The sequence below is a fragment of the Balaenoptera musculus genome, chromosome 2 (genome assembly GCF_009873245.2).
Source record: "Balaenoptera musculus isolate JJ_BM4_2016_0621 chromosome 2, mBalMus1.pri.v3, whole genome shotgun sequence".
Classification (NCBI taxonomy): Eukaryota; Metazoa; Chordata; class Mammalia; order Artiodactyla; family Balaenopteridae; genus Balaenoptera; species Balaenoptera musculus.
In genome coordinates, this window is record NC_045786.1 from 81060205 (window position 1) to 81085992 (window position 25788).

General features: G+C 38.1%; 1 protein-coding gene across 7 annotated transcripts in view; it reads left to right on the plus strand.

The window, feature by feature from the left end:
- The window catches only part of MYO5A (myosin VA), a 200720-nt gene extending 188163 nt beyond the window's left edge, over positions 1-12557 (plus strand). For 4 of the 7 annotated variants that reach the window (XM_036842524.1, XM_036842525.1, XM_036842529.1 and 1 more), the window contains 2 exons: positions 5239-5319; positions 5613-5765. In XM_036842524.1, the coding sequence (XP_036698419.1) occupies positions 5239-5319; positions 5613-5765 (234 nt within the window). Of the gene's footprint in view, positions 1-5238; positions 5320-5612 lie in introns of all 7 variants that reach the window. The other 3 variants (XM_036842523.1, XM_036842527.1, XM_036842522.1) reach the window with 2 other exon arrangements.
- The last annotated feature ends 13231 nt before the right edge of the window (positions 12558-25788 follow it).

Below are 25788 nucleotides of genomic sequence, written 5' to 3' on the forward strand. Positions count from 1 at the left end.
TGTTCTGTATAATGTTCTAGCCACTAAGATAAAACCATGAACAAAACAAAGTCCCTGTTTTCATGGGGGTGTACGTTCTACACATTCTATGGAGCTTGTACTCCATAAAATAATCTTCTGTATTATCTAATAATTGAATGATTCTTTAGACTTCTCTATTTTAAGACAAATAATTGTGTTTTTTTAATTGAAATATAGCTGATGTATAATATTATGTTAGTTTCAGGTATACTACACAGTGATTTGACCTTTCCATACATTATAAAATGATAACTGTGATAAGTCTAGCAATCATATGTCCCCATACAAAGTTATTACAATATTATTAACCATATTCCTTATATTGTAGATTACATCCGCATGCTTTATTTATTTATTTTATAACTGGAGGTTTGTACCTCTTAATCCCCTTCACCTATTTTAATACCCCATGCCCCTCCCCTCTGGCCACCACCCATTTGTTCTCTGTATCTGTGAGTATATTTTCATTTTTTTGGTTTCTTTGTTTTGTTTTTTGGATTCCACATATAAGTGAGCTCTTACAGTATTTGTCATTGTCTGACTTATTTCACTTAGCATAATGTCTGCAAAGTCCATTCATAGTGTTGCAAATGGCAAGATTTCATTCTTTTTTATGGCTAAGTGATATTCTTGTGTGTGTGTGTGTACCAGTCTTCTTTATCCATTTGTCTGTTGACAGACACTTAGATTGCTTCCATATCTTGGCTATTGTAAATAAATGCTGCAATGAACAGAGGGGTGCATATATCTTTTCAAACTAGTGTTTTTGTTGTCTTTGGAAAAATACCCAGAAGTGGAATTGCTGGGTTGTATCATAGTTGTATTTTTAATTTTTTGAGCAACCTCCATACTGTTTTCCATAGTGGCTGCACCAATTTACATTCCCACCAACAGTGCATGAGGGTTCCCTTTTCTCCACATCCTCACCGACACTTACTATTTGTTGTCTTTTTGATAATAGCCATTCTGACTAGTATGAAGTAATACTTCATTGTGGTTTTGATTCGTATTTCTCTGGTGATTAGTGATGTTGAGCATTTTTTCATGTACCCGTTGGCCATCAGTATGTTTTCTTTGGAAAAATGTCTATAGAGGTCCTCTGCCCGTTTTTTAATCAGGTCATTTGTTTTTTTGATTTGAGTTGTATGAATTCTTTGTATATTTTGGATATTAACCCCTTATTAGATATATTGTTTGAAAATATGTTCTTCCATTCAGTAGGCTGCTTTTTCATTTTGTGGATAATTTCTTTCACTGTGCAAAAGTTTTTTAGTTTGATGTGGTCCCATTTGTTTATTTTTGCTTTTGTTTCTCTTGCCTGAGGAGACAGATTGAAAAAATATTGTTAAGACCAGTGTCAAAAATGTACTGCTTGTATTTTCTTCTAAGAGTTTAAGGTCTTAAATTTAAGTCCTTAATCCATTTTGAGTTTATTTTTCTAAGTGGTATGAGAAAATGGTCTAGTTTGATTCTTTTGCATATAGCTGTCCAGTTTTCACAACACCGTTTACTGAAGAAACTGTCTTTTCCACATTGTGTATTCTTGCCTCCCTTACTGTAGATTAATTGACCATAAAAGAGTAGGTTTATTACTGGGTTCTCTTTCCTTTTCCATCAATCTATGTGTCCGTTTTTGTGCCAGTACCATACTGTTTTGATTACTGTAGATTTTTAGTATGGTTTGAAATCAGGGAGCATGATACCTCTAGCTTTGTATTAGTACTTCTTTCTCAAGATTGCTTTGGCTACTCAGAGTTTTTTGTGTTTCCATACAAATTTTAGAATTATTTGTTCTGTTCTGTGAAAAATGCTTTTGGTATTTTGATAGAGATTACATTGAATATGTAGTTGCCTTGGGTAATATGGTCATTTTAACCATATTAATTCTTCCACTTTATGAGCCCGGTATATCTTTCAATTTGTTTGTGTCATCTGTACTTTCTTTTATCAATGTCTTATAGTTTTCCAAGTTCAGGTCTTTCACTTCCTTGTTTAGAGTTATTCCTAGGTACTTTATTCTTTTTGGTGCAATTATAAATGGGATTGTGTTCTGATAATTTATTATTAGTGTATAGAAATACAAGAGTTGCCTGTATATTAATTTTGTATCCTGCAATTTTACTGAATTCATTTTTTGGTTCTAATAGTTTCTTGGTGGCATCTTAAGGATTTTCTATATACAGTTTCCTGTCATCTGCAAACAGTGGCAGTTTTACTTCTTCCTTTTCAATTTGGATTCCTTTTACTTTTTTTTTTCCTGTCTAATTTCTGTGGCTAAGATTTTCAATACCATTTTGAATAAAAGTGGTGAGAATGGGCATCCTTGTTTTATTAGAGGAAATGCTTTCACCGTTTTACCGTTAGTATGATGTTGACTGTGGGTTTGTCATATATGTGTTTTATTATGTTGGGGTATGTTCCCTCTATACCCACTTTGTTGAGAGTTTTTATCATAAGTGGATGTTGAATTTTGTCAGAAGCTTTTTCTGCATCTACTGAGATGATCATATGATTTTCATTCTTCAATTTGCTAATGGGGTGTATCACATTGATTGTTTTGTGGTTATTGTAAAATCCTTGCATCCCTGAGATAATTCCCACTTGATCGTGATGTATGATTCTTTTAATGTACTGTTAAATTCAATTTGCAAATATTTTGTTGAGGATTTCTACAACTATGTTCATCAGTGATATTGACCTATAATTTCCTTTTTTGTGGTATTTTTGTCTGGTTTTGGTATCAGGGTGATGTGGACTCGCAGAATGAGTTCAGAAGTTTTCCTTTCTCTTCTATTCTTTTGGAATAGATTGAGATGGGTAGTTTCAGGTGTTAACTTTTATATTTGGCAGAATTCCCCTGTGAAGCCATCTAGTCCTAGACATTTGTTTGTTGGGAGTTTTTTGATTACTGATTTGATTTAATTACTTGTAATTTGTCCATATTTTCTGTTTCTTCCTGATTCAGTCTTGGGAGACTGTACATTTCTAGAAACTTACCCATTTCTTCTAGGTTGTCCATTTTATTGGCATATAATTATTCATAGTAGTGTCTTATGATCCTTTGTATTTCTGTGATGTCAGTTGTAACTTCTCTCTTTCATTTCTGATTTTATGTATTTGGGCCCTCTCTCTTTTTGTCTTGATAAATGTGGCTAATAGTTTATCAATTTTGTTTATCTTTTCAAAGGACCAGCTCTTAGTTTCATTGATTTTTATTCTGTTGTTTTTGTAGTCTCTATTTCATTTATGTCCATTCTGATTTTTTTTCCTTCTACTAACTTTGGGTTTTGTTTGTTCTTCTTTTTCTACTTCCTTTAGGTATAAGGTTAAATTGTTTATTTGAGATTTTTCTCGTTTCTTGAGGTAGGCTTTTATCTCTTAAACTTCCCTCTTCCCTCCCTTTTCATATTTCTAGCTGTGGCCTTTTCTTTTCCATTTAGAGAAGTCCCATTAAAAAATAAATATATAAACATTAAAGCTAGTTTGGTGGTGCTGAACTCCTTTAGCTTTTGCTTGTCTGTAAAACTCTTTATCTCTCCTTCAAATATGAATGATAACCTTGCCAGGTAGAATATTCTTGGTTATAGGTTTTTCCCTTTCATTACTTTGAATATATCACCCCACACCCTTCTGGCCTGCAAAATTTCTGCTGAAAAGTCTGCTGATGTTGTTATGGGAGTTCCTTTTTATGTAACTAGTTGCTTTTCTCTTTATCTTAAATTTTTGCCATTTTAATTATAATCTGTCTTGGTGTGGACCTCTTTGGGTTGACCTTGTTAGAGACTCTGTGCTTACTGGATCTGGATGTCTGTTTCCTTTCCCAGCTATTATTTCTTCAAATAAGTTCTCTGTCCCTTTCTCTCTCTCTTCCCCTTCTGGAACCCCTACGATGTGAATATTAGTGCACTTAAGTTGTCCCAGAGGTCTCTTAAACCATCCTCATTTTTTTTTTTTTGTTCAGTTTCAGTGATTTCCACTATTGTCTTCCAGCTCACTGATCCATTCCTCTGTATAATTTAGTCTACTGTTGTATTCTTCAGCTCTTTTGGTTCTTCTTTATATTTTCTAACTCTTTGTTGAAGTTCTCACTGTATTCATCCCTTCTTCTCCTGAGTTCACCAAGCATCTTTATAATCATAACCTTGTAGATTGCTCATCTCCACTTCTATTAGTACTTTTTCTGAGGTTATGTCTCGTTCCTTTGTTTGGAACATATTGCTCTGTCTTCTCATTTTGCCCAGTTTGCTGTCTTTTTTCTATGTATTAAGTAGGTCATATACATTTCCCGATCTTAAAGAAGTGGCCTTATGCAGGAAACATCCTATGGGGCTCAGAAGCATGCTGCCCTCTGGTCACCAGAGCTATATGTCTAGGGGTACCCCCTATGTGGGCTGTGTAGGCCTTTCTGTTGTGGCAGGGCTGAGCTACTGTGGGCTCAGTGGTGGGTAGGTCTGGCCCCTGGCCTGGTTGGCTGCCCCGCCCTGCTTCCTTTGGTTTCTGCTGCCCATTTTTTGGCAGGGCCAGCTCATAGCACGGCTGGCCACAGGGCTCAGGGGAGGCCAGGGCTGGTGCTGGCCCATTGGTAGGTAGTTAAGCCCTCAGCACTAATTAGCTAGAGGGAGGATTCCAAAATGGTGCTGAGGGGCAATAACTGATCATTCAGGGAAAGTCTTACTTAGCTGTGCATTGAACTTAAGGAAATGAAAAGATGGGAAGGGCATTGGAGAACAATGGCCACAGCATGAGGCAAGGCATAGGCATAAACATACCCACTTTTCTTTTGCCTAGTTATTTCTGTGCTGACTCTTGGATTTTTTAATGTTCATCACTTATCTCAAAACATAGAAATCTTACATAGATTACACATAGAATACGTATAGAAAGTAACTAGCTGAATACACAGGACATTGTTAACTATTGCTACTTTGAGAGACTGAGAGCATGCGGGTGGGAGCACTTTTACTTTTCATGTTTCTTCTAATTTATGTTGCTTCTTAAAGTGTAAAATATTACATTAATACATTCTTATTTTAAAAATTCAACTAATAAAGGTAAATGTGCCTTCAGAACCACTCCCTCTCCCCTCTTGTCCTAACCAATCCCTGAGTAGAACTGAAAACTGTATGCAGAGATCCTTTTAGTTTTCCAGATTACAGGTACCCAGCATGTATATATTTGATAATATGCTAAAGACTTTGATCATTTTATTTCTCCCAGATTGTCAAAGTGTTGAATTTGTATACTCCAGTTAACGAGTTTGAGGAAAGAGTCTCTGTGTCATTTATTCGTACTATACAGGTAAGATCTCCCAGGCTTTCTTTTGCCTTTGATTCACCAACACAGTCGTTTGAATGGAAATTTTATAATTTATTGAAGGGTAATGCAGTTTTTATTATAATTGTTTTATCTCATTTTTATAGTGCATTAACTTTCTTGATAACACCTTATTGGAAAAATGAAGTGATTTTAAAACAAATATAAATATTCTTCATTAGTTGAGGATTTTTGGTAGAATTTTGTCAAAAAAAATCTTTATAGATTCAAAGAATTGATGCTCTGTTTTTTTGTTTTTCTTTTTTTAATCTTCTCAGATGCGTTTACGAGACAGGAAAGACTCTCCTCAGCTGCTCATGGATGCTAAACACATCTTTCCTGTTACCTTTCCTTTTAACCCATCTTCCCTTGCGCTAGAAACCATCCAGATTCCAGCCAGCCTGGGCCTGGGATTCATATCACGGGTCTGAAAGTGATATCAAGGAAAATATTAACAATACACTTCTTGCCTGAAATAACCCATTATTTCAAGTGAGCTACTGAAAACACATTTTAAAAGAGATAGTACTTATTATCTCCCAAACAAGGGGTTATTGACTGGAACTCCCCCTAGAATACTTTTCATCATCTTGGAAAGAAAGATAGGCTCCTTTGTGCTGTGTTACCTTTATAACAACACTCATCCTTGATCAGTTAGGTATCTGCAGTTGACGTGCAGGTGAATGATGGAAGGAAGGAAAAAAATGTGTCTTCAGCTGCCAGCATTTATTTTAAATCCTTATCACTGCATCTAAATGATATCAAAAACCTAAATTCCAGATATAAGTATGAGCTGTTGTTAGGAAGGCACCGACAAGGAACCTCCTGTGTGCTAACCAGAAGAATTGAAAGAAAAGTCACCACTGAGTACATATTATACCAGTTTAGGAATCAATTATGTTGCTACTGTCCAACTGGAACAAAGAAATAAACTGGCAATATGTAAAGTAACTGGTCAAGTAGCTCCCTTCTATGTGTCACTATGATGTAGAGATATTAAGAGAATGTTGGTTATAGAGCATGGAAGTCCGTTTGTACCATAGTTTACTGAGCATTTTAAATTGCTGCTACATACTATGTTCTTTAAAATGTAAGCGATATTCATATTAGGCACTACAACAATAAGCTTCTCTTTTATCAACTCTGTTTACAGTTCAATCAGATCAGTTTTAACTGGATTATGTGCACATAGCTACAGATTCACCTGCACAAGTAGCAGACACTGGGAAGTCATGTAGTAATATGACACAATGTTTGACATTTAGGGATAGGATTAGGCACAGTGGCTATTGTTGATGTCCTTTATTCAGGATGTGTTACATTGATGTGCTCATTAATGTTCCCTGGGTGCATATCACATCAGGGTACAGTGTTCTGTGAAGTGACCTATTTTTAGTTATCAGATCTGCTTCCTGCAGTGCATATTTTCAACCTTGACAGGTTTTCTTTCTTCTTAATTTATTAAGAATTAATGTCAGTCAATATCTAGAGAGGATTGTCAGAATATTCATGATTTAGGTCTTGAAATCTTAATTATTTTATAAATTATGCAAAAGGAAGTATATAATAAATAATTATGATTACATTTTTTAGGCTTTGCAACTTCTATAAATGTTCTCAATACCACTGGATACTTTAAAGAGCATCATATTAGAAATACATTGACCTATATAAAAATATAAGGAGATTGCTGAATTTTACAGAGGATTTGGTTTAATAAGACCCAGATTCTATATGTTTTCATTCTGAAATTCTAATTAAACATAGTCTCCATTTTTCCTACAAATCTTATACAGTAAATGTTTCAGGTTGTGCAAATGCAAAGTCTTAGCTTTCTTTAGAAACTCTGGTTCTGAATTACAATCATAGATTTATATAAATTAACTATTAGATGATCTATAAAAAAAGACATCTTATTAAAATATGTGCAATATTATAAATGCAAGTAAAACATTTTCAAATCAGTGATAAATATTGCTATTAAAAGATAAATTCTGTCTGTTAACTTATTTGGGCCTCAAATTCCTCATTTATTCAGTGAGAGTGTTAGACAGCTGGTTCTTAAGGTCCCTTCCACATCTGAAGTTCTCTCCTCGCAGTACCTGAACCACAGAGAAGTGAGCTGCAGGTACTCAGTAAGGTTACCCTCTAATGGAAAGACTAGAGTTTGGTGCCTGTTAATTTTGAGGGACTAATAAAATGTAAAATCACAGGTTTGTGTAGCTATAGTCTTTCTTAAATGTACATGATTTATGTACACGCTTTTACAAAGTTAATTAGTTTAGGTAGTTTTTATTGAATTGTGTACTGCTGTATTCGGTTTGGATACATTTATTTATTTGCAAAACCAAGAAAAATACTAACTCAATCCGATTCTCTCTATTTTCCCTGGTTGTCAATGTGGTCTTCAATGAACTGTTGAAACCACGTGGTTAGTACTGAATCTGTCAGAGTCTAAGAACATAGATGGGACTTGGGTGGGAGAGATGCTCCAAAAAATGTCACCGTGATTGTAGGCTCTCCCCCTCAGACCTAGAAATCCTCCCAGGCCCTTTCCCAGCTCAGTCCTATGTAGCATGTCCCGCACACACCCTGAGTCTTGTCAGGTCTTCAGGATCACACTCTAGCTTCCACTGCCACTGCAGCCCTTTATCTTTCCTGCAGACAGCTCATATCCTGAAGCATGTCTAGTCTGGGCCTTTCTCTCTTTCCTGTCTTCTATCTTTCTGCTGCAAAGTGCTGGAGCCTCTGTTCCACACCTGGGCCAGAGTCTCTCCTGTTCAGGGATGGCCACACAAAGGTTATGATATTTCAGTGCTCCAACTTCCTCCAAGGCCTATCTAGAACCCCAGATGTGGATCTGAATTAATTTCTCTTAGTGGTCTGAAGATCTTTAGTCATAACAGAAATACCTTACAACCAGGGAACCCCAAGTCCTGGTAAGTCATTCTGTGTCCTACTTTCTTGAGGATGCAGCAATATTCTGCTGACTGTGGGTATCCTTGGCCTCTGAGGACTGCTCACCTTTCCCTTTGTCCATCCACACTTTCTCACCCAGCTTCAAACACACCTGCACCAGCCCTCCACTCCATCCACCCACTCATTTATCTGCTCACTCTGTCCCTTCCTTCAGCCACATCCTGTGTCCCATCGCCTGTCTACTCACCTGCTCTGACTCTTTTGAAGGCTGTGGGTGAAGGCAGTCCTCAGTTGCCCCACTGGCCTGCCTGGGGGCTTCCCTTCAGGCCAATCTTTGCATGAGTTCTTGCTGTTCTCACTTCTCTGCAGTACAATCTTTAGCATTATCACTAATTTGCTTTTTCATAATTCCTCTATGACATACAATAGGAATTCAAAGAAAGAATTCTTTGAGAAAGCAACAGTTCATTGTTTTAATAGCCCCTTCTCAATAGTCTCCTCCCCACTCACTGTACAGAGAAACTCAGCTCACACCTTGGAAAGCAAAGCTGAAAAATTAGAAGCAGTTTCCCTTCTTGTAACTTTTCTTAGATTAAGGCTTTGCTCTGCCTGAGAGTAACTATAATGAAGGGGAAAGATGAGTATGGGGTCAAATCCATGAAGTGTAGTTTCATGATTCCTTTGGAAGTTGTGAAAATGCACCTGACACTTCTTTCATCAATTGCAAAAGTACAACAATATTTATTCCAAAGCCAACTGATAGTAGATTTGGGGATTCGGGTCAGTTTGTGTCATTTACTTTATTATTTCCTTCATTTTAATGGATAATTGAGAGTTGTCTCTTTCTGGGTAAGTGATTATGTATAATATAGATCAAATCTTTTAATAGCAGTGGCGGAGGCCGTGAAAATATTTTATTAGCATTTCAGTATAGTGATTGTTGTGAGAAATGACTTCCCTGGTAACCCTAGGTAAAAGGGCATCTGGCACCATCCTGAGATGTCCTCATATTCTCTCTCTCTCTCTCTCTCTCTGTCTCTCTCTCTTCCACACACACACAGAGTCTTCAGTATCTTCAACTGTTTAGAATAAAACAAAGCAAAATGTCATGTGTGGCGCTTCAGTTCTCCTGGTGAAAGGTAATGTAGAGACAGTACCTTGTGTCTGGCTATGCTTCACTTCAGCCTTTCTCTGTTACCTCATTGTGTCCTCACAGCAGCCCTGGAAGGTAGAAGGGCAGCTACTACAGTCCTTATCTGATGATAATTTGAGAGGGAGATAAGGGCAGTGACTTGCCTGAAGTCACTCAGCCCTCCAGCTGTGCTGTCTTCCCATATGCAGCAGTGGCACCGAGGGCACATGTGGGGCAGGAGGTTCCATTCTGTTCCTCCTGGTACCTGTGGGGTGCCCCAGTCCAGCAAGAGGTGCTCCTTTTCCTTATCAGAGTTGGCAACTGGCATATGGGAGGTGAGGAAATGATGAGTACCAAGTTCTTGGTGCTAATCAGATGGGGCGCCTTGTGGTTTCCTCTTTGTCGTAGTTACCTGCTATAACTAGGTTTGGCTTTTGTAATGAATCAGTGCCCCCCTGGAGGGTACAGTACTCTGTTTCGGTCATTAATTAGTAGCAAGCTCTCCCAGCCTGACAAGAAGCGGTGAGAGCCTCCCAAAAGGAAAGAGGAAGGTCGCTGTCAACACACAGCCCTCAGAGTCACTGTCAGAGCCACCAGCTGAGCTGTGCAGCCTGCAGAGGACCTGCAGCTGCAGGCCAAGCCCCTGGGTCCCTTCTGAGGGCTGTCTCCCAGGCAGGCCATACATAAGTCAGTGTGTATTTGAACATGACGGTGTGTGCATGCTTCCAGTGTTGGCTTTGGAGCCAAGAGGTGTGCTGTGTGCCTGTGTGTTAGAGAGGCTCTGTGTATGGGTAAAGTGCATTGTGATTTCTTCTCAGGCTGTGCTGTGAGGGCCGCCTTAACCCCTGCTCCCTTCCCTCCTAGAGCTGCCTTAAGTCCTCTGGAACTTCTCCTCTGTAAGGGGATGTCTTGCCTGGAAAGGATATCTTGCCCTGTTTCTCAAGGTGTCGTGAGGGTTTGGGTGGGTGTGGCCTCCTTTCTTCCTTCGTTCCCTTTCTGCATGACCCTCCCCTCCTGTTACTTCTCCTTCCCTTCTTTTCTCTCATTTCCAAACAGGTATTAGAACTGTGAGGCAGCAGCAATCTCAGAGCCAATGAAATGTGGTCTGAAAGAGTGTTTCCTGAGGTTAGGGGGCTCTGTGTTACAATTAAACAAATGAATATATGGAAGAAATATAGAGATAAGTTAGATTCTTCGTAGTATTTAAGTGGCTTGTTTTCCACTGAACTGACCTGTGCTTAGTAAGGCTAAAAGGTATAACTGTAAAATCTTTCATGGACATTCATTAAAAAAATTTTTGAGAACCCTTTACCCATATCGAAGATGGAGTGAAAATAGGAAAGAGTGCTATAAATTCTAATTCATTGTATTCAGTATTACCCTAAATTAAGTCAACCTGAGGTTACAGTAGATTTCTCAATAGATCAGGAACTGAAAAGCACTATGTAAAATATCTGCCAAAATACATTTTATACATTTTTTTTTAATTTTATAATTTGGTCTAGCTAAAATGGTCATTAGCTCAATTTAATGGGTGTTATTAGATTCATTAAGATGTCTGAAAATGAATAACATTTCCTTAGTATTGTAATGTTTCTTGAAATATTTGAAAGAAAAATGTTTTTTGAGTTGAAGCCGGTATGTACAATTCAGTGCTTGGTAGGTCAGTACATTTTCATGGCATTTTTCAGAGTCAGTAGATTTAAATATCTTATTGTCATTATATGTTATAAAAACTTGGTCTACATTTCAGGCTCTCTACATCACTTGAGCCATTTAATTTTATCCAACATATGCTGAATTTTTCCTTTAAATGTGGGTATGTGTGTTATAATTTATGATTCCTAGTTATGTATTTTTGTGGAACACTGGAGTTACGTTGATTTTCATGTGTCCTTGGAAAATTTAAATTGCTCTAACAGTGTTGCACAGAAATGAGCTTATGACATTTAATATATTGTATTTTAATTACTAACTTTAATTGTTAACTTACTGTGAAATGGATATGCCTTTTAACTACAATGACATTGAACATTGCAGTTTTTCAAATGTTTTCCCTTGTTGGATCTGGAAAAGAAATTCTACTCTGATCTACATATAAAAACATGATATAGTTAATGTTTGAAAAGTTCTTAGGTAAAATATTCATCCTTAAAAAAGCAAAAGTACTGAGAAGTGAAACGCATTATCAACCAATACTAGTTTTAAACTAAACCCACCCCAGCATATCTCACATGGAATTTTAAAAAATAAGTTAATAATACACCTCATATCAACAAAAGCCTTTGAAACATGGGTTTTCACCAGATATCACCTAGTGCTAAGATGAAAACCAAAACAATATCAGATTGACATTTATGCTCTAAATTTGTAGTTGTCTAATGTTGTACTTAGTAAATGTGCATCATTAATGCTGTGTTCTCCTAGATATTATAGAAAATTGTTCAAATAAAGATATGGATATAAAGGATTTTTGTTAGTGTCTTATAAATAAACCTACAGCACATACACCAACGTAGATCACATTTGGGGCTATAAAACACACCTTTAAAATTTAAAAAAATAGAATTAAACTAGAAATCAGTGACACAAAAATAGCTGGAAAATCCCAGAATACTTGGAGATTAAACAACACACTTCTAAATAACACATGGATCAAAGAAGAAATTGCTGGAGAAATTTTAAAATATTTTGAAGTAAATATAAATGAATATACAGCTTAAAATTTCTGGGATGCAGGGAAAGCAGTACTTACAGAGAAATTTATAGCATTGAATGCATGTATTAGAAAACAAGAAAGACCTAAAATCAGTCTTCTAAGTTTCCACTTTAGGAAACTAACAAAAGAAGAGAAAATTAAATACAAAGTAAGCAGAAGAAAAGAAATAATAAAAATTAGAGCAGAAATCAATGAAATTGAGGACAGGAAATTAATAGAGAAAATCAATGAAACCAAAAGCTGGTTCTTTTTAAAGATCAATAAAATTGATAAGCCTCTAGCCAGGCTTACTAAGAAAAAGATGACATGTAGTAGATTGGTGGTTGCTTAGGGCTGGGAGGAAGAGAGGAAGTGAGGGGATAGGGAGCAATAACTATAAAGAGCAAGGAGTTTCTTTTTGAGATGATGAAAATGTTTTAAAATTGACTGTGGTGATAGTTTAACATATCTGTGAATATATTAAAAAACACTGAGTTATATACTTTAAATGGGTGAAGTGTATGCTATGAGAATTTTATCTCAATAAATCTATTTTGAGTAAACTTTTGACCTCTAATATGGCAGACCGAGGAGCTCAGCAAATTCTCCCCTCAAAAAAGCAAGGACAGGGGCTTCCCTGGTGGTGCAGTGGTTAAGAATCCACCTGCCAGTGCAGGGGACATGGGTTCGAGCCCTGGTCCAGGAAGATCCCACATGCTGCAAAACAGCTAAGCCTGTGTGCCACAACTACTGATCCTGTGCTCTAGAGCCTGTGAGCCACAACTACTGAGCCCACGTGCTACAACTACTGAAGCCTGTGCACTCTAGGGCCCATGCTCCGCAACAAAGAGAAGCCACTGCAGTGAGAAGCCCATGCACCGCAACAAAGAGTAGCCCCTGCTCGCCACAACTAGAGGAAGCCCGTGCACAGCAACGAAGACCCAATGCAGCCAAAAATAAATAAATTAATTTTTTTAAAAAAAACCAAGGAGATGAAAGACCTATATGCTGAAAACTATAAAACATTGATAAAGGAAATTGAAGATGATTCAAAGAAATGGAAAGATATCCCATGCTCTTGGGTTGGAAGAATTAATATTGTTAAAATGGCCATACTATCCAGAGCAATCTACAGACTTAGATAGCAATCCCTATCAAAATACTTATGACATTTTTCACAGAACTAGGACAAATAATCCTAAAGTTTATATAGAACCAAAAAAGACCCAGAACTGCCAAAGCAATCCTGAGGAAAAAGAACAAAGCTGGAAGCATAACCCTCCCAGACTTCAGACAATACTACAAAGCTACAGTAATCAAAACAGTGTGGCACTGGCACAAAAACAGATATATAGCTCAGTGGAACAGAATAGAAGGCCCAGAAATAAACCCACACACCTACCTTCAAAAAAGGGGGCAAGAATATACAATGGAGAAAAGAGTCTCTTCAACAAGTGGTATTGGGAAAGCTGGACAGCTACATGTAAATCAATGAAATTAGAACACTCTCTCACACCATATGCAAAAATAAACTCCAAATGGTTTAAAAACCTAAATATAAGACATGACACCATAAACCTTCCAGAAGAGAACATAGGCAAAACATCCTTGGACATAAATCATAGCAAAATTTTCTTAGATCAGTTTCCCAAGGCAAAAGAAATAAAAGCAAAAATAAACAAATGGGGCCTAATCAGACTTGAAAGCTTTTTCACAGCAAAGGAAACCATCATCAAAACAAAAAGACACCTATGGAATGGGAGAAAATATTTGCAAATGCTATAACCAACAAGGGGTTAATACCGAAAATATACAAGCAGCTCATATAACTCAATATCGAAAAAACAATCCACTTAAAAATGGGCAGAAGCGGGGAGCTTCAAGATGGCGGAAGAGTGAGACGCGGTGATCACCTTCCTCCTGACAAATACATCAGAAATACATCTACGTGTGGAACAATTCCTACAGAACACCTACTGAACGCTGGCAGAAGACCTCAGACCTCCCAAAAGGCAAGATACTCCCCATGTACATGGGTAGGGCAAAAAAAAAAAAGAAAAAACAGAGACAAAAGAATAGGGACGGGACCTGCACCAGTGGGAGGGAGCTGTGAAGAAGGAAAGGTTTCCACACACTAGGAAGGCCCTTCGCGGGCAGAGACTGTGGGTGGCGGAGGGGGGAAGCCTTGGAGCCACGGAGGAGAGCGCAGCCACACGGGTGCGGAGGGCAAAGCGGAGAGATTCCCGCACAGAGGATCGGTGCCGACCAGCACTCACCAGCACGAGAAGCTTGTCTGCTCACCCGTTGGGATGGGTGGGGTCTGGGAGCTGAGGCTCCGGCTTCGGAGGTCGGATCCCAGGGAGAGGACTGGGGTTGGCTGCATGAACACAGCCTGAAGGGGGCCAGTGCGCCACGGCTGGCCGGGAGGGAGTCCGGGTAAAAGTCTGGAGCTGCTGAAGAGGCAAGAGACTTTTTCTTGCCTCTTTGTTTCCTGGTGCGCGAGGAAAGGCGATTAAGAGCGCCGCTTAAAGGAGCTCCAGAGACAGGCGCGAGCCGCGGGTATCAGCACGGACCCCAGAGACGGGCATGAGAAGCTAAGGCTGCTGCTGCAGCCACCAAGAAGACTGTGTGCGAGCACAGGTGACTCTCCACACCTCCCCTCCCAGGAGCCTGTGCAGCCCGCCACTGCCAGGGTTCCGTGATCCAGGGACAACTTCCCCAGGAGAACACACAGCGCACCTCAGGCTGGTGCAACGTCACACTGGCCTCTGCCGCTGCAGGATCGCCCCGCATCCATACCCCTCTCTCCCCCCGGCCTGAGTGAGCCACAGCCCCCGAATCAGCTGCTCCTTTAACCCCGTCCTGTCTGAGGAAAGAACAGACAACCTCAGGCGACCTACATGCAGAGGCGGGGCCAATCCAAAGCTGAACCCCAGGAGCTGTGTGAACAAAGAGAAAGGGAAATCTCTCCCAGCAGCCTCAGGAGCAGCAGATTAAATCTCCACAGTCAACATGATATACCCTGCATCTGTGGAATACCTGAATAGACAACAAATCATCCCAAATTGTGGAGGTGGACTTTGGGAGCAACGATATATATATATTTTTCCCTTTTTCTCTTTTTGTGAGTGTGTATGTGTATGCTTCCATGTATGATTTTGTCTACATAGCTTTGCTTTTGCCATTTGTCCTAGGGTTCTGTCTGTCCATTTTTTTGTTTTTTGTTTTTTGGTTTTTTTAGTGTAGTTTTTAGCACTTGTTATCATTGGTGGATTTGTTTTTTGGATTGGTTGCTCTCTTCTTTCTTTCTTTCTTTTTTTTATTACTTAAAAAATTTTTTTTAATAATTATTTTTTATTCTTTATTTTAATAAATTTATTTTATTTTATTTTATCTTCTTGTTTCTTTCTTTCTTTTTCTCCCTTTTATTCTGTGCCATGTGGATGACAGGCTCTTGGTGCTACAGCCAGGCATCAGGGCTATGCCTCTGAAGTGGGAGAGCCAAGTTCAGGAAGTTGGTCCACAAGAGACCTCCCAGCTCCACGTAATACCAAACGACGAAAATCTCCCAGAGATCTCCATCTCAACACCAAGACCCAGCTTCACTCAATGACCAGCAAGCTACAGTGCTGGACACCCTATGCCAAACAACTAGCAAGACAGGAACACAACCCCATCCATTAGCAGAGAAGCTGCCTAAAATCATAATAAGGTCACAGACACCCCAAAACACACCACCAGACGTGGACCTGCCCACCAGAAAGACAAGATCCAGCCTCATCCACCATAACACAGGCACCAGTCCCCTCCACCAGGAAGCCTACACAACCCACTGAACCAACCTTACCCACTGTGGGCAGACACCAAAAACAAAGGGAACTATGAACCTGCAGCCTGCGAAAAGGATACCCCAAACACAGTAAGTAAGTTAAGCAAAATGAGAAGACAGAGAAACACACAGCAGATGAAGGAACAAGGCAAAACCCCACCAGACCTAACAAATGAAGAGGACATAGGCAGTCTACCTGAAAAAGAATTCAGAATAATGATAGTAAAGATGATCCAAAATCTTGGAAATAGAATGGAGAAAATACAAGAAACATTTAACAAGGACCTAGAAGAACTAAAGAGCAAACAAACAGTGATGAATAACACAATAAATGAAATTAAAAATTCTCTAGGGCTTCCCTGGTGGCGCAGTGGTTGAGAGTCTGCCTGCCAATGCAGGGCACACGGGTTCGAGCCCTGGTCTGGGACGATCCCACATGCCGCGGAGCAACTGGGCCCGTGAGCCACAACTACTGAGCCTGCGCGTCTGGAGCCCGTGCTCCGCAACAAGAGAGGCCGCGATAGTGAGAGGCCCGCGCACCGCGATGAGGAGTGGCCCCCGCTTGCCGCAACTAGAGAAAGCCCTCGCACAGAAACGAAGACCCAACACAGCCAGGAATAAATAAATAAATAAATTTAAAAAAAAAATTCTCTAGAAGGGATCAATAGCAGAGTAACCGAGGCAGAAGAACGGATAAGTGACCTGGAAGATAAAATAGTGGAAATAACTACTGCAGAGCAGAATAAAGAAAAAAGAATGAAAATAACTGAGGACAGTCTCAGAGACCTCTGGGACAACATCAAACGCACCAACATTTGAATTATAGAGGTCCCAGAAGAAGAAGAGAAAAAGAAAGGAACTGAGAAAATATTTGAAGAGATTATAGTTGAAAACTTCCCTAATATGGGAAAGGAAATAGTTAATCAAGTCCAGGAAGCACAGAGAGTCCCATACAGGATAAATCCAAGGAGAAACAGGCCAAGACACATATTAATCAAACTATCAAAAATTAAATACACAGAAAAAATATTAAAAGCAGCAAGGGAAAAACAACAAATAACACACAAGGGGATCCCCATAAGGTTAACAGCTGATCTTTCAGCAGAAACTCTGCAAGCTAGAAGGAGTGGCAGGACATATTTAAAGTGATGAAGGGGAAAAACCTACAACCAAGATTACTCTACAAGGATCTATGAGCAAGGATCTCATTCAGATTTGATGGAGAAATTAAAACATTTACAGACAAGCAAAAGCTAAGAGAATTCAGCACCACCAAACCAGCTTTACAAAAAACGCTAAAGGAACTTCCCTAGGCAGGAAACACAAGAGAAGGAAAAGACCTACAATAACAAACCCAAAACAATTAAGAAAATGGTAATATAAACATACATATCAATAATTACCTTAAATGTAAATGGATTAAATGCTCCAACCAAAAGACGTAGACTGGCTGAATGGATACAAAAGCAAGATCCGTATATATGCTGTCTACAAGAGACCCACTTCAGACCTAGGGACACATACAGACTGAAAGTGAGGGGATGGAAAAAGATATTCCATGCAAATGGAAATCAAAAGAAAGCTGGAGTAGCAATTCTCATATCAGACAAAATAGACTTTAAAACAAAGACTATTACAAGAGACAAAGAAGGACACTACATAATGATCAAGGGATCAATCCAAGAAGAAGATGTAACAATTGTAAATATTTATGCACCCAACATAGGAGCACCTCAATACATAAGGCAAATACTAACAGCCATAATAGGGGAAATCGACAGTAACACAATCATAGCAGGGGACTTTAACACCCCACTTTCACCAATGGACGGATCATCCAAAATGAAAATAAATAAGGAAACACAAGCTTTAAATGATACATTAAACAAGATGGACTTAACTGATATTTATAGGACATTCCATCCAAAAACAACAGAATACACTTTCTTCTCAAGGGCTCATGGAACATTCTCCAGGATAGATCATATCTTGGGTCACAAATCAAGCCTTGCTAAATTTAAGAAAATTGAAATCGTATCAAGTATCTTTTCCGACAACAACGCTATGAGACTAGATATCAATTGCAGGAAAAAATCTGTAAAAAATAAAAACACATGGAGGCTAAACAATACACTACTTAATAACCAAGAGATCACTGAAGAAATCAAAGAAGAAATCAAAAAATACCTAGAAACAAATGACAATGAAAACACGTTGACCCAAAACCTATGGGATGCAGCAAAAGCAGTTCTAAGAGGGTAGTTTATAGCAATACAATCCTACCTTAAGAAACAAGAAACATCTCAAATAAACAACCTAACCTTATACCTAAAGCAATTAGAGAAAGAAGAACAAAAAAACCCCAAAGTTAGCAGAAGGAAAGAAGTCATAAAGATCAGATCAGAAATAAATGAAAAAGAAATGAAGGAAACGATAGCAAAGATCAATAAAACTAAAAGCTGGTTCTTTGAGAAGACAAACAGAATTGATAAACCATTAACCAGACTCATCAAGAAAAAAAGAGAGAAGACTCAAATCAATAGAATTAGAAATGAAAAAGGAGAAGTAACAACTAACACTGCAGAAATACAAAGGATCATGAGAGATTACTACAAGCAACTGTATGCCAATAAAATGGACAACCTTGAAGAAATGGACAAATTCTTAGAAATGCACAACCTTCCGAGACTGAACCAGGAAGAAATAGAAAATATGAACAGACCAATCACAAGCACTGAAATTGAAACTGAGATTAAAAATCTTCCAACAAACAAAAGCCCAGGACCAGACGGCTTCACAGGCGAATTTTACCAAACATTTAGAGAAGAGCTAACATCTATCCTTCTAAAACTCTTCCAAAATATAGCAGACGGAGGAACACTCCCAAACTCATTCTACAAGGACATCATCACCCTGGTACCAAAAGCAGACAAAGATGTCACAAAGAAAGAAAACTACTGGCCAATATCACTGATGAACATAGATGCAAAAATCCTCAACAAAATACTAGCAAACAGAATCCAACAGCACATTAAAAGGATCATATACCGTGATCAAGTGGGGTTTATCCCAGGAATGCAAGGATTCTTCAATATACGCAAATCAATCAGTGTGATACACCATATTAACAAATTGAAGGAGAAAAACCATATGATCATCTCGATAGATGCAGAGAAAGCTTTTGACAAAATTCAACACCCATTTATGATGAAAACCCTCCAGAAGGTAGGCATAGAGGGAACTTACCTCAACATAATAAAGGCCATATATGACAAACCCACAGCCAACATCGTCCTCAATGGTGAAAAACTGAAACCATTTCCTCTAAGATCAGCAATAAGACAAGGTTGCCCACTCTCACCACTATTATTCAACATAGTTTTGGAAGTTTTAGCCACAGCGATCAGAGAAGAAAAAGAAATAAAAGGAATCCAAATCGGAAAAGAAGATGTAAAGCTGGCACTGTTTGCAGATGACATGATACTATACATAGAGAATCCTAAAGATGCTACCAGAAAACTACTAGAGCTAATCAATGAATTTGGTAAAGTAGCAGGATACAAAATTAATGCACAGAAATCTCTTGCATTCCTATACACTAATGATGAAAAATCTGAAAATGAAATTAGGAAAACACTCCCATTTACCATTGCAACAAAAAGAATAAAATATCTAGGAATAACCCTACCTAAGGAGACAAAAGACCTGTACTCAGAAAATTATAAGACACTGATGAAAGAAATTAAAGATGATACAAACTGATGGAGGGATATACCATGTTCTTGGATTGGAAGAATCAACATTGTGAAAATGACTCTACTACCCAAAGCAATCTACAGATTGAATGCAATCCCTATCAAACGACCACTGGCATTTTTCACAGAACTAGAATAAAAAATTTCACAATTGATATGGAAAACACAAAAGACCCCGAATAGCCAAAACAATCTTCAGAAAGAAAAACAGAGCTGGAGGAACCAGGCTCCCTGACTTCAGACTATACTACAAAATAGACAAAATAGGCAAAATAGACTCAGACAGAAAAATAAAAAATTCAAAGGAAAAAAGGACATTTCATAATGGTAAAAGTCAACTCATCACAAAGATATAGCAGTTATAAATGTACCGTGGGTAAATTAAGAGAAGCAGGCATTTTTGTGGTGGGAAGAGAAAAAAAGGCACATAAGAAGCAGAAATGAAGGACGTGGCTGAGCCCAGTCATGCCACATGCAGATCTAGAGAGTCACTGCTCAGTGCATGGGGAGCCTGGCCCGGATCTTGGTGAGTTATCTTTCACCAGATCCAGATCTTAGTGAATGCTCTTTTTCTGTTCCCATTCCACTATGATTCCCTTGCAGTGTCTGTCCACTCCCCAACTTGCCCAGAGTTTCCCAAAGAAGGGCAGTCAGAGATTGATATCCATTCTCCCTTCTTTCAGTCAAAACCTACATTTCCCAGGCTCCTTTGCTACTAGGTGTGGTCATGTGACCAAGTGGCCTGAGAAGGAGCAGACCTTCCCAGGCCCCTTTCACTTACATGCAACATGTGGGGAGCAATCTTGGATCATTTGTTTGAAGGATGGTGGAAGCACAAAACAGAAGTTTCTTTGTCCCTGGCACTGAGATTACCACCCCAACTCAGACTCCTGTGTCCACCTTCTATATGAGAAAGGAATAAGCCTTGCCTGAGCCCTTGTTTTAAAAAAACAAAAAACTGTAGACACCTAACAGAACCCTGAGATACATGAAATAAATGTGACAAAATTGAAAGGAGAAATTGACAACTCAGCAATAATAGTTGGAGCCATCAATATCCTATTCTCAAAAATTAGCAGAACTAGACAGGAAATCAGCAAGAATATAGAAGACTTGAAAATAATATCAAGCACTTTGACCTAACTGACATTTATAGAACACTTTACCCGTATTCTTTTCAAGCACACACAGATCATTCTTCAGGATAAATTATATGCAAGACAATGAAACAAATCTTAGTACATTTAACAATATTGAAATCACATAAAGTATGTTCTCTGACTACAGTGGAGAATGGAATCAAATTAGAAATCAACAGAATCAAATTAGAAAACAACTGAAGGAAATTTGCAAAATATGCAAGTATTTGGAAATTAAGTAAGACACTTCTAAATAACAAAGAAGAAATCACAAAGGAAGTTAGAAAATATTCTGAGTTGAAAAAAACAAAAATGCAACAAATCAAAGTTTATGGGATGTAGCCAAAGCAGGTTATAGAAGGAAATTGATTGCCTTTATTAGAAAAGAAGACATGTCTCAAATCAATAATTTAAGATTATATCCTAAGAACCTAGGAAAAAGAAAAGAACAAACTAAACCCAATGCAAGCAGAAGGAAATACTAAAGGTTAGAGTGGAGATCAATGAAATGGAAAACAAAAGAGAAAAATTTATGAAATTAATGAAACTGATGAAAAGATTAATACAATGACAAACTTTTATCCAGATTAACCACACAAAAAGAGAAAAGATAAAAATTACCAAAATCAGGAATGAAAGAGGGAACAACATTTGTGAGCATCATCATTTCTAGGGTGCAAAATTTAGAGAGGCAGGATCAGGCAAATACAAGCTCAGTACCTGAGAATGAGTAACCTCCCCCTAGGCACCTCACTTTAGTCCCGGCCCTGCTACAGAGACCCTAACAAAATGAAAAGAATTATAGTAGAATACCATGAATGACTTCACACCAACAAATTGAACAACTTAAATGAAATGGACAAATTCCTAGAAAGATACAAATTATGAAAACTGACTCAGGAAGATATAAAACTCTGAATATATGTATAAGTAAAAAAATAAAATGAGTAATTAATAATCTTGTAAAGAAAAGACCAGGCCCAGATGGCTTTATTGGCAACTCTTATCAAATATTTAAAGATGAAATAACACCAACCGACTTTGACAGCAAAGGCAAACAAAATACACCACAAGAAAAGAAGACTACAGACCAATACTCCTCATAAAAATAGAGCAAAAAACATTACAAAAACCAAAACATTACAAACCAAATCCAGCAATACATAAACAGGATTACATACCATGATCAAGTGGGATCTATCCCAGGAATGCAAAGTTGATTTCACATTCAAAAATCAATTAATATAATACACCATATTAATAGAATAGAGGACAAACCCCCCATGATCATCTCAATAGATGCAGAAAAAGCATTTAACAAAATCCCATTCAATGTTTTTTTAAAAATCTTATAAACTAGGAATAAGAGGAATTCCATGAATTAGAATACTCAGTGCTACTAAGATGGCAGTTCTCTCCAAACTGAACTATAGATTCAACACAGTCCCTAACAAAATCCCAAGCTGAAGTTAAAAGTTATATAAAATTTATATGAAAATGCAAAGGACTCAGAATAGTCAAAACAATTTTGAAAAAGGAAAACAAAGTTGGAGGAATTACACCTTCCAATTTCAAAGCTTTGAAGCTACAGTCATCAAGACAGGCATGGATGGTACTGGCATATGTGTTGATATCAAATCTATGGAACAGAAATGAACATCCTGAAATTATGGTCAGCTGATTTTTGACAAGGCTGTCAAGGCAATTCAATACAATTCTTTTCAATAAGTGATGCCAGAACAATTCAATATCCAAATATAGAAAGAGATTAATTTAGACCCTTACCTCAATAGCACACACAAAAATTAACCCAAAATGGATCATAGTCTTAAATGTTAGAGCTGAAAGTATGAAACTTGTAGAAGAAAATTTTTGTGACTTTAAGCTAGGCAAAGATTTCTTAGATACAATACCCAAAGCATGATCCATAAAAGAAAAAGAATAGATAAATCGGCTTCATCAAAATTTGAAAGTTTGTACTGCAAAAGACACCATGAAGAAAATGGAAAGATAATCTACACAGTGGGACAAAATATTTGCAAATCATATATCTGATAAAGGATTTGTGACCAAAATATATAAAGAAAGATGGTGGATTCAATGCTTTTATTGACCTTCCTTTCCTCCTGAAATGCCCGTAAATGATGATAAACACAACATGAGAAAGAGAACGGAAGAGAAGTGACAACAAATTTTGGAGGATGGAAAACAGACAATTGTTGCTTATTTTCATAAATGACAGGAAGGCTGAACCTAAACTTGCAAAGGTGGGGAGTCCAGAAGTAGTAGCCTAGTTCACAGAGCAGAAGTCTGAAAGACTCGGGCATAGAACTCAGAGACAGCAACACTGAAAGTGATGTGGGGCTGAAAATAGAACTTCTGTTTAAATAGCAATTGAAGTGGCCTAAAGGCTCGAACAGATATTTCACAGAAGAGAATACCAATATGGTCAACAAAGTGTCATCGGGGAAATGCAAAGTGAAACCACAGTGAGATATCTCAACACACTCATCAGAAAGGCAAACATTTAAAAAACTGACAGTGTCGGGGCTTCCCTGGTGGCGCGGTGGTTGAGAATCTGCCTGCTAATGCAGGGGACACGGGTTCGAGCCCTGGTCTGGGAAGATCCCACATGCCGCGGAGCGGCTGGGCCCGTGAGCCACAACTACTGAGCCTGCGTGTCTGGAGCCTGTGCCCCGCAACGGGAGGGGCCGCGATAGTGAAAGGCCCGCGCACCGCGATGAAGAGCGGTCCCCGCACCGCGATGAAGAGTGGCCCCCACTTGCCGCAACTAGAGAAGGCCCTCGCACGAACCGAAGACCCAGCACAGCCAAAAATAAAATAAAAATAAATAAAAATTAAAAAAGTAGCTATAAAAAAAAAAATTAAAAAAAAAAAAAAAACAAAAAAAAACTGACAGTGTCAAGGTTGGTGAGGATATTAAGCAACTGAAAATTTCATATACTGTTGATAGAGGTAGAAATTGATACGAGTTTTGAAAAGTCTTTCAATATCTACTAAAGTTGAGCATTGCATACCTTATGATCCAGCAATCCCATTCCTTTTATGTACCCAACAGAAATGCATAGATATGTGCATATAAAAAGTTCATAGACCCATATAAAAAGACCCATATAAAAAAGGTTCATACCAGCATTATTCATAATAGCCACTTTGGGGAGAGGAGTTTTCTTCTCTTAGTTCTTTGGGCTGGCAATTAAAATGAAATAAAGCTGATAAACAGGAAAAAATCAAACGTATTACATGCACATGGGGAAACCACATATGCATGAAGAATTCCAAAGACAGCAAGGCAAGATGAGGTATATATATATTCTGGACTAAGAAGAAGGAGGTGGGGGGATCTGAGACTTCAAAAGGAAGTAAGGTAATTTCAGGAAGATAAAAATGGTTGATGTTTGGTAAATAAATATTTGCTGGCCCATCCAAAGGCAACTGGGCACCAAGAGGACTTTGAGTAAACAGACCTTTCTAGGTTCCTCCCTTCCTACCACACCTAATTCATACTTTACTATAGTTGTCTATGGTGATAGCTCCTTCCTGGGACAGGCCTCTATCTTAAATTCTTTCAGGCAGCAAGGGTGGGAGTTCAAAGGTTCTTCCATAGTCTTTTGGGCCCTGCTTCTTTTCAGCTCAAAATAATCCACATGCCAGAGCAGCACATACTGGGACAGCTTGCCCAGGGCCTCATCAGCACAAACCGAAAGAACCCAAATATTTATCAATAAGAGAATGAATAAATAAATAGTAAAATATTTATACAGTGGAATACTGTACGCAACAAAAAATAGCAAACTACAGCTACATGCAACAGCATGGATAAGTGTCATGTAAAAAACCAAATGCAAAAAATTACAAACATGATTCCATTTATAAAAACATCCAAAATAGGTAAAACTAACCCGTGGTGACAGAAGTCATAACATCGGTTTTCTTTGAGGGGTAATGGCTAGAAGGGACATTGAAGGTTTGAGGATGTTGAAAATGTTCTGTCTGGGTTGGGTGGTGGTTACTTGAGTGTGTGGCTGTGTTCCATGTATAAGAATACATTGAGCTATACATTTATTATTTGTGCACTTTTCTGTATATAATTTTATTCTTCAATAAAATTTCTATTTAAAGAAAAAAGTAGGGAATTCCCTGGTGGTCTAGTGGTTAGGACTTGGCGCTTTCACTGCCGTGGCCCAGGTTCAGTCCCTGGTCAGGGAACTAAAATTTCGCAAGCCATGCAGCATGGTCAAAAAAAAAACAATTTAAAAAATTTAAAAATAAAGAAAAAAGTAGTTAGACATTTGGATTCCTTTCTTAACTCTGAGGAACCACGCAGCTGTCCCTACCCACTTTATGCCTTTTCTTTTTTTTAATGTTATTTTGAAAAATAAGTGTACAAAATTGAATTTACCATAGTTCTCTTTTTCTGGCACCTATCATTGTTGGTCTATGTCAAGCCCTTTTTCATACTTTTGGTTTCCCTTTTTGCTTTATACCCAGTCCCACTTCCTTCAGCCTCATGAATTTCCACTTTTATATATTTAATGGATGACTTTGCAAGTTATTATCCACACTTTTATTTACACATGCTGATATCCATGGACAACATATAGTATTGCAGTTTTTGTGAGTTTTAAAATATATATGTTCATTGCAGCACTATTTACAATAGACAGGGCATGGAAGCAACCTAAATGTCCATAGACAGATGAATGGATAAAGAAGATATGGCACATATATACAGTGGAATATTACTCAGCCATAAAACGAAACGAAATTGAGTTATTTGTAGTGAGGTGGATGGACCTAGAGTCTGTCCTACAGAGTGAAGTAAGTCAGAAAGAGAAAAACAAATACCGTATGCTAATGCATATATATGGAATCTAAAAAAAATGGCACTGATGAACCTAGTGGCAGGGCAGGAATATAGACACAGGTGTAGAGAATGGACTTGAGGACAAGGGGACGGG